The following is a 9901-nucleotide window of genomic DNA, read 5'->3' on the forward strand; positions in this document are numbered from 1 at the left end:
TACTTTTTAAACTCAGCAGCAAAGATCAAAATTTGGAAAAGGTATATGGAACATTTAGAAGCAGCTGACCACAAGAAAGCTGCAGTCCAAAAGCAAGACAATAAATGAAAGCATGGTGCTGAATCCCATCACAGGTAGGCTGCATCTCAACTGGGATTATTGCCTCCATCTTACAGCAAAGGTATTCCACTTTTGGTGAGGCAGCTCTTATCCAGCCTTGGGGTAAGAGACCTCACTTGCAACTGCATTAAAATCAAGTGTAGACAAACCCTTAAAATCCCTAGATCCAAATGTGCTCATTCTTAATTTCACATTTTGAGTTTGCAATAGAAATCTTTTGCATTTGCAAGGAGGCACACTTGGTTGGTCTGATTTTACTATTTTTTAAGTGAAACTGCAAAGGAAGACTCTGGGAAATATAGCAGATATCGCACGTAATTACAGTGGGGACTGTAATGGTATTACAGCCCTCTCTGAAACTGAAACCCTACCTAACAGGAGGTCTACACCACCATTCCTCTACTTCTGCTGTATAATAGCTTTATGTTAATGAATGAATGTATCAACATTGCTGCTAAACAGAAGAACACAAGCATAAAACAATAATCTACCGCCCTTGACTGGGTTGTAAGATTATTAACACAAGAAAATTTAAAGAGTGAAGAGCGCATTTATTGCATTTTCCAAAAGAAGTGTACTGAGTAATTCTGCCAGTTATCAGAAATATACTGGGACATAATAAATTTACACAGATTAACATTTATTTTTTTTCAAGCGTCAAAATACAGATTTGACAAATCAAAAAACTATCCAGTCAAGAAAAGAGGGAAATTCCTTTCCCCCAGTCTTGCAATCCACTAATACCATTCGAAGGTCCAAAATTAATTTCAGATAAGAACTGCTTTCTGTCTTCTCAATATTCTAGCCATTTTCCTATAATATTCATGCTGAAACCCTTGGGAATCCAAGTACAAGTAGCAAATTAACTGTAGAGTAAAACTACATAATTGTCATCATTTTTCTTGACTGAAGCTCGACTGAACCAACTTCCCTAAAGTCCATTTGAAGTAGAAACAAGTTTTCCTGCAGGGCAATCCTCCCTGTTTTTCTGAGGAGGAATGTGCAGGAACATACACCCAAGGCAAGACAGGAAGATGCTGAAGAAAGCAAGGAATGCTTTGCAGGGACACATACAGGTAGCATGGACTTACGAGGAGGACATAGGAACTACAAAATCCTTGCATGTTATGGTCTATGATCCTAAGACAGCCACGTGACTGGAATACTTTCTATCCACTTTGTTGTCCCATCTGCCCCTTTTATTAGGAAAAACAGACTTTAAAAGAATGAGTGAAATGTGAGGTAAGAATGTTGACTTACAGGTTAATAAAAGCCATGAGATAGAAAGGAGAATTCAGTGTTTTAAAGCTTAGGGGATTTATTCCAAGGATGTGGTAAGCTGTAAAAGGAGAGTCCTGGGAAAAAGCCCCATAGCTTCTGTGAACACTACATCATCAGCAGCCATTTCAGATCCATTACAGAAAATAAGTCATCTCACCTGTCTTTGGCAGAGGGTAGCTGACATTAAGTATGTCTTCCAGAAATGAAAATATTTGGCCCGTGATATTTAAAGCATAGTCAACATACCCATTTTTAACTGCCTCCTTCCGGGCCCAAATACGTATCTGCAATAAAACAAGAAAGAGTTATATTAAACAACCCTCACATTTAGTTTTCTTTGCTTCTCTTCTGTGAGACATTGTTGGAAAAATGCTGTGTGTTCACACCAGACCATGCAATGAAGCTCTTAATTAAAAAAAATCCAACTAAAGCTTTACTGGACCTAACAAAATGTGGCACAGACCCTGATCCTGCTAAAATCTAGGAGAGTTCCAGTACTTCAAAATGACAAAGATTTGAATACAACTATACCTGGCAGGAACAAATGAACTCATGGCTTTTATTTTCTTAAGTGAAAAATGCTGTAAAATTATTTAGAATTACACATCTTAAACCAGTGTATTCCAGCGAGTTCCATTCCAGCCACGTGATGCACCAGAGGGCCAACTTCTGTTGTAAATTTCTATAATGTGTTAGGCAGCCTCATATCTACCTCATTTCCCCTCTCAGTTCTGGTGACATAATCAAAATCACAAATCACAAAAGCAGTCAAGTAAGTTGACATTTTCAGTGAAGTGTTAAATGTGGTAACTGTCCACAGGCTTCCATTTTCATCTTTCACTTCAGATACATCTAGAAAAAAAGTCAAAGAAATAATCAAACTGAAGTTCTTCCATAATAAACAAGGGATTTTGTGGTTTCTATTTTTTTTTTTTTTTTTTTTTTTTTTTACCTCTGTGTTTAATATGGTGTATTTCTGCATTAACTTATATGGTTCTGGTAGAAGGAAAGCAGTCAGACTCATTTCTACTGACACATATCAGAGTTATGACCTTTCAACCAAACAGCAAAAATCCACTCTTGGGCTTCTTAACTGAAGTTTTGGAAGGATATCAAATTCCATCAATTTTAATTTGTGGGCAAGCTGAGGACAATTTATCCCATGCTACCTATCTAAAACATACAACTGGTTATGATCAAAATATTCATTGGATCTGCCTAAGAATTATTAAATTCTTAATCAGATACTTTCCTCCTAAGTAAGGAGGACATAGACAAGATTCTTTGGGGTAGAAAATGCTTCCACTTATTCTTACAGCAATCCCACCTACTATAATTCCTAAGTGACTTAGTTTCCATGCAAATGTTATAAAATTTACTTTTATGGCTGAAAAATAAAGATTCATGGCATTGAACTGCAAAAAAAAGAGTGTTTAAGAAGGAGGCAAGAGACCAAATGGATTTCCCTAGGCATAATAATTTAGAAAATTTGTTTGGAATCTTATACCCCAGAGACACCCCTCATGAGATCCCAGCAAGGGACAGAAGGAGCCTCTCCAGAGCCTTATAACCCTTTTGTTCTTATTCTGTACATACACAGGAAGCCAGACTGTCTCTGCCTGGAAAAAAAAATTGTTTGTTGTAAATATCTTAACATCTATTGAGAATTAAAGGAATCCCTTGATGTCACAAGTACAGACTAACTAAGCAGTAAATACTAGAAATCAAACTCTCTGCAGCCTCCAGCAGGAAGAGGAGAGCACATCACAACTGATAAAATTCTTCAACAGAATGGTTACCATCAGTGACATTAATTTTAAGTAACGGTGGCCAAAATTTTGAGTTCACAGACATAGATTTTCTGTGCTTTTTGAAGACATTAGCAAATGGATAACAAAACACTTTCTTGGATGACAATAACTTCTCAGATGAATTGCACTCTTTTTAAAAGTAATGTAGGGGGAGAAAAAAACCCATACATCGACTTGTTGTTTACCTACCAATAGCAGGCATATTGGAAAGAGCCACATAGCTTGGGTCATGGATAATTCTGATATTAAATGTGGCCTTCATAGCAGGTTCATCAAAACATGGATAAACTCTCCTGGCATACGTTGGTTCCATTTGGGAGGCAATGAGCATACTGTATTAAAAATGCAAATAAGATTAATCCAGGGCGCTACAGCTGATCAAAATCCATGTATAACACACAGAGAGAATAGATTAGAAAAAGCAGAAAGTGAAGCATGTAGATGCACAGATTTGGAAAAGATTTGGCTATTATTTAAAGTAATGACTAAATCCCCATACCCAACAGCCAGTTCAGTTTCGATGTTTGTTGAGAAAAGCAGTCTTGCTTAATTGCATTTAGGTTTTTTCCTCACAGGCCTTTTCCAGATTAAATATTTGAGCATTTCTAATTCTGCTAAAACAGAGTCAGTAAAAATTTTGCATACAGCAGACCGCATCTCTTTACACCTACTCTTCTCCCTAATGCATGCACTCTTATTAATTAATCATACATTTTAATAAAACATTGTGACAACCATTAACTAACTGTATATGCACTTGCACAACTCTAACAAGTGCCATAGAGAAATACTCGTGGGGATACAGTACCAGTGCTGTCCCAGTGCACTGGCAAGCCCTGAACAATATTCACAAGGATCCTTATGCCAAGGAGCTGTGCCTCACTTGAGGCAGATCTCTGTGGCACACTGTGACAGATGCCCAGCAAGTAGGTCCAATCAAGGTTAAAGTAGGTCCGATCCTACTGTGTGAGACTGTCAGTGAGAATTCAGCAGCAAACCAAAACTAGAGACTGGACTGGACTGGTAAATGGCAGGAACTGCATTAATAGCAGAAGAACTGACTACAAATCAATCACTTTATACCATAATATCTACAGCTGCCAGTCTGTTGAGCTCTCCCTCCCTAGCACCTGGCTTCAGGGCAGTGATCTCTTCTCATGGAGGTACGCCTCTCCTGGTGATCCTTGAAGTTGTAAGACCCTTTACCTGGCACCAGATATGGATGAGCTGGAGACATTTTTTACCTGCACACAACATTTAAGATTTTTATCAGAAACTTACTCAATAATCTTTGTTTACCGTCATAACTTTAAGTGTAGAGCCTTGACTTCTAATCCACTGGTACTTACTAAATGCTATAATATCTATCTGTACTTAATACTTATTAATTTTTAAATATTAAAACCTAAATTTACTGTTGGAGTGATTTCTGACTCTTCTCCTGCAACACACACTTGCTGGAAGCAAAAGATAAAGCAATGTCTTGTGGTAGAACTCTCAACAAGCTGTACATCTGAGCTGTTCACATGAGGGCATCCATACCAAGAATTAGAAAAAATACACACTTAATGGTCCTCAAAGCTCCATAACCTGTCAGCTAAGCAGTACTAAGCAGCTGGCCACACAAGAACAGCATAATCTCCTGCTTCTGTGACTTCACTACTACAGGGCAATTTTTTTTCTGTTGTAGTTGAGGTGTTCCTCAACAGTCTATATACCAGAGTCAGAAATGCTTATTCTTAGCACTGAGGCATCCCAAACAAGCCAGGAGCCATCAGGACAGTACCCACACCTACAGTGTGTAATGAGTCAGATCATCACTGCATTCTAGTAATTGGTGCAGAAACAAGTAATAAAAATCAATGCAAATACTGTGTTCAGTTACATTTTAGAATGCCTGTTCATCCCTATCCAGTCAAGTATTTTATGCACAGGACATGTGCAGAGTGGCTTCCAAGCAAAATTACAAAAGGATTTCAAAATATTGATGTGAACAGTGACATGCATAAAGCCTGCACTTCATAGCACAGCCTATGGGATCCTCTAACCCTGAAGTAGCAGACATGAGCTCATTCATGGCAGCACAAGATCTCTGTGCAGAATGATAGACAACAAAACCCCTGCACTGTATGCCTGAGCCAGCATTGCTGAAGAACAAGAGCAAAACTGGTTTCTGTCTCTTTCTGCCTACCCAGGTTGTGGGACGGACTACCACAGCTACATGCAGAATACTGATTCCCCATTTCAAAAGGAAACCCTTCAGACACTTAAAGCTAGAGAAATGTGAGCTTCTTCCGTTTTCACTTCCTTTGCTCCTGCAAGCACTGCAGATATGGGCTATCCTTTATCCATAACAAGTGCTCCCATTTTTCAGCGTTTTCTTTTGTGTGTTAAACATGATCAGGTGGGTAGCACAAATTGTCAGCAACAGTAAAAACACATACAGTCATCAATGGTCAAACAGATAACAAAAAATTTCTGTGTTGAATGTTCAGTAAAGTTGGAATTTTGGTTTATTCTTTTTCCACTGAAGTAAGGTCAGGACTACTGAAAATAGCTGTTTCTCTGAACCCCTTTCTGACCCACAACAGGAGTGGGATTAGCTGATCAAGAAATATGACCAATAAGAAAGTTCAGATGGAACAAACATTTCAGGGACTTTTCTTCTCAATGTTTGCCTTGCTCAAACTCTTCTGAAATGAGAGGTCTCCAGAGGTCCCTCAAGCAGAAATCACAAAAACCACTCAGGCTTCTAGCGCATGCAAGAAATACAGGACTGCATGACCATAGACAGATGTCACATTGTCTATTACAGCTGCTGGTTTCAGTCAGGTCAGGAGGTCAGAAAGCCTCTGCAAGAAACTGATCCCAGTGTCTGCTGAAGACGGGTATGAGTCACCTTAGAAAACTTAAAGGACAGTCTGCTGGAGGTGGAAGTTTGCTTGCAGAACAGTAACTGGCTTTATACTACCAGCTGAAGGGCACTGAAGGTTTTTGTATCACTCCTAATCTACGTAATCCTCATCTATGTAATGTATCTATGTATCTATGTATCACTCCTCATCTATGTAAGTAGAATCAAATTTTCCCATCATTAATACCTTGACAGACCTTACACATCATTCAAAACATATCTACTCCGAAAAAAGAATGCAAAACCCCTTCAGTGTTGTTGGAACCCATCAGGTTGGGAAATGGCTGGTAAAGTGATGACCTAAATCCTAGTGAAGGAAAAATAACAAGATACTATTGCATACCCCTGATTCAGAGAAAACCTTTTTTAAAGCATAAAAAAATATGCAAAATCATTCAAAAGTATCCATTACATGTGCAGGAACAAATAAGAAAACAATACAGTACATCTGTATTCAGTGGATTTTTTTTTATTTATTCCATTGTCTAAATACCATTGTCATCTTTTTAACTAGACTGCGGTCTCACATTTCATTAGTGCTTTGTGATGAACTAAGAATGAAAAGGAACATTTGTCATAAAGACGCCAAACAACTGGAAATTTAATTATACACATTATTTGAATGATTTAAAAACTTTTTTTCTTATGTTCTACTGTTGCAGCAAGGCCGATGACAACTTTTTTTTTTCCAGACACTGAACTTTTTAGAGCCTGAATCAAAAAAAAATTAGCATCTAATTCAGTGTTTCTTATGTTGCCATCTAAAGACAAAAACCTTTACAATAGCATTAAAATGGTAAGATAAAAAAAGCAGTAGTTTATTGGAAGCTTCCAGATGCCTCCACAGTTAAGGGCTGTTGGCATGCCAGTATTGGATTTCTACAATTTTTGTAAGTTTAACAGATTATCACATGTAAAAATATTGTCCATTTAGAAGAGCAGTTGGTCACATAATTTTTCCCCTGGACACTGTCCCATTGGAGTTGGTCCAGGGCTTCTTTGCCCCACTTCTTGTTATGTCTTGTTATGTATTCTCAGATTCTTCTCAGATTGGAAAAAAAATGTTGTTCTTGTAGGCCCTCTACTTAAAAATAAGACTAAACAGTATTTCAGGAATGTGTTAGAAGGTTAGCTTATTCCTCTAAAATGTAAGAGAAAGGGTAGGAAAAATACCAGGATCTGTATAACCACATGTAAATGGTCTAAAAAGCTACAAATATATTAAAAATACTTAAAAAGCAAAAATCTTTAGGCATCACTTAGATGGGACTTAATTGAATTAATAATTGGAGGGCACACTGACACCGAATTAACTAATTAAGTACTTTTTTCCTTTCTAATATGGATTTTTATAAAATTATGTAAATAAAAAGATTATAGATTTTTCTTACTTAAATTGCGCAAATAATCCTGTGAACAACCAGTAAATGAAGTAATAGCAATGAAAGAAAAAGAGAATGTGCTTCCTAAAATATTTATTATCATATTGCACTTTTCTCTAAGGCTAGCCAAACTGTCACCTTTTCTAAAAAAAAAAAGTCTGTATAGTTGCATTGTCCAGACGTTGCAGACAATGGTATGAGGATTCACACAAGAGCTGGCAGCTGAAAAGCCACCTTGTTGAGAAGAGCCACACAGTCCTCCCCCATTTAAAAAAAAACCCTATTAACTTCATTTTGTGATTTCATGTTACTGCTGCTACTCTACAGAGGCTTGAAAGTATGGAGCTTGTGACTGCATTTTACCTGCCCAAACAAGAAGCCTATGAACTGCTGAGATACAATTTATTTTAGTGGATTCATTAAAAGACCAGAGCCAACAATATCCAAATTTTAACTCCGGTTTTCCTTTTGACTCAGTGTTTGCTCAGCAAATCGCAACATCTTCAATTATTAAAAAAGAGGTAACTTTAAAGCAAGCAATTAATCTGCCTCTTCTTCAAACTCCTATTTTGAGAAACTTGTCTTCCCGTGGAAGTACTTAAATTCTAGTCTTAAATTTCACTTCACTTAAATTTCTCTTTAGTTAGTTTCATAATCGAGAAACGAAAAAGGAAAAGGGAAAGGGAAAAGAAAAGGAAAAGATTATTTTGAGGGTGAAAATGCTTTCGATGATTGACTACTTGATAAGCTCACGCTGCCCCAGCACTAATTTTGCCGTTCGAAAGAGAAGGAAAGCATCCCAATAGCAACCACAATGCAAATCACGGGGTGTCTGGTGACAGGGGAACGAGTTCATGTGCAGTAATACCTCAAGGCACAGCTGCTCGAAGCAGCCGCTCATCCTCCTCCGCCACGCTTCCGAAACTGCGTGTGGTCAGTGTCTGTAAACTCACGCTCAAATACACAGCCAGAACCCCGGGCTCTCGATACAGACCTGCTCCCCACAGACACAGGCTGGGGATTTGGGGAGTTGTCAGCGCAACACGGACACGTGCGGGGCCGGGATGAAGAGTCTGACACGGACTCCATCTCCCAAGCATGGGGCGCGGGAACTGTCTGACCCCCCGCTGCAGTCGAGGGCACCGAGAGACCAGAAACTGTCCCTGGGGCTGCAGGTGAAGTCACCTGTAGACGGGGAGCCACGGCCCGATGCTCTCCGGGAGCGCAGAGCGGCCGGGCGGGCACAGCCCCGAGTGTGCGGCGCTCCCCGTCTGGAGCCCGCCTGGATGCGGCTCCCGGGAGGCGCTCACGCCGTGGGAGCAGCTCCCTCTCCCCTCCCGGGCGGTACTGGCTCCGTCCCCTCGGTACCGGCTCCCGCAGCCCCCGGCCCGGGCGGCCCCGCTGCCGTCGGGGATGGGCTCGGGGTGCCCCCAGCGCCGCCGCCGCCGCCTACCTGCTGTGCCCGCGGTCGGTGTAGCGAGTGAGGAAGAGCCCGTCCAGGTCCTCCTCCAGGCGGCCCTGGAAGCCCAGCTGCAGCACGTAGCGGCTCCCGGCCCGGAGCGCGCCGCGGAGCTCCAGCACGGCCACCTCTCCCGCCTGGTCCTGCCGCAGCCCCGCCACCCCCACGGCGGCTCCGGGCCGGGAGAGGGGCCCGCGCACGGCGGCCCCGCGGCTCCGCAGCCCCGCGCTGTGCAGCACGGCCGCGGCCGTGTCCCGCAGGCAGCGCACCGTGATGTTCACCTGCCCGCTGAAGGCGAAGGGCCCCGCCTGCCCCGGGCGCACCCGCGGCCACAGCTCCAGGTCGTAGTGCAGCGGCAGGAGGTGGCGGGGCAGGCGGCGGACGGGGCCGGCGGCGGGAGGGGGAGGCCGAGGGGCCGCGGGGCCGCGGGGCGAGGGCGGCGGCGGCGGCTCCCGCCCGCAGCGCCCGTAGAGAGCAGCGAGCGCCAGCAGCGCCACCAGCAGCGCCAGCAGCAGCGCTGCCCCCGCGGCCGCCGCCCTCCGCCCCACGTAGAGCCCCCCGCCGCCGGCCCCCATCCCCGCCGTCCGCGCCCGACGGCCGCCGCTCTGACGGGCTGGGGGAGCGAGCGAGCGCGCCCGAGGGCGGGACGGGCCGGGACAGGCCAGCCGGGTTCCCCCCGTCCCGGGGAAGCCTCTCCGCCAAGGGCTGCTCGGCGGGGCGGGCGGCCCGGGGTCACCGGCCCCGTGCGGGGAGGGAGCGCGGCGGGCAGAGGGGAGCGGGGCAGCCTCGGCCGGGGACAGCCGCTCCCGGCCCGCCCGCCTCCGCAGCCCGCGGGGAAACGCCGGCGGGGGCCGAGCAGCCCCTCCCCGCGTCCGGGCGGTGGCCGCACCGGCGGCGGGCGTGGGCGGGAGGCGCTGGATGCCGAGGACCCCCG

At 43.6% G+C, this 9901-nt stretch overlaps 1 protein-coding gene across 5 annotated transcripts in view; it reads right to left on the reverse strand.

The window, feature by feature from the left end:
• LVRN (laeverin) overlaps nucleotides 1–9542 on the reverse strand; it is a gene marked incomplete at its 5' end in the record, with an annotated part of 38414 nt that extends 28872 nt beyond the window's left edge. For all 5 annotated transcript variants that reach the window (XM_083883609.1, XM_083883607.1, XM_083883608.1 and 2 more), the window contains 4 exons: nucleotides 1559–1685; nucleotides 2114–2253; nucleotides 3402–3544; nucleotides 8962–9542. In XM_083883609.1, coding sequence (XP_083739735.1) covers nucleotides 1559–1685; nucleotides 2114–2253; nucleotides 3402–3544; nucleotides 8962–9542 — 991 coding nt within the window. The remainder of the gene's footprint in view (nucleotides 1–1558; nucleotides 1686–2113; nucleotides 2254–3401; nucleotides 3545–8961) is intronic.
• Nucleotides 9543–9901: the final 359 nt, after the last annotated feature.

This window comes from Zosterops lateralis (genome assembly GCF_965231275.1).
Source record: "Zosterops lateralis genome assembly, chromosome: Z".
Lineage (NCBI taxonomy): Eukaryota > Metazoa > Chordata > Aves > Passeriformes > Zosteropidae > Zosterops > Zosterops lateralis.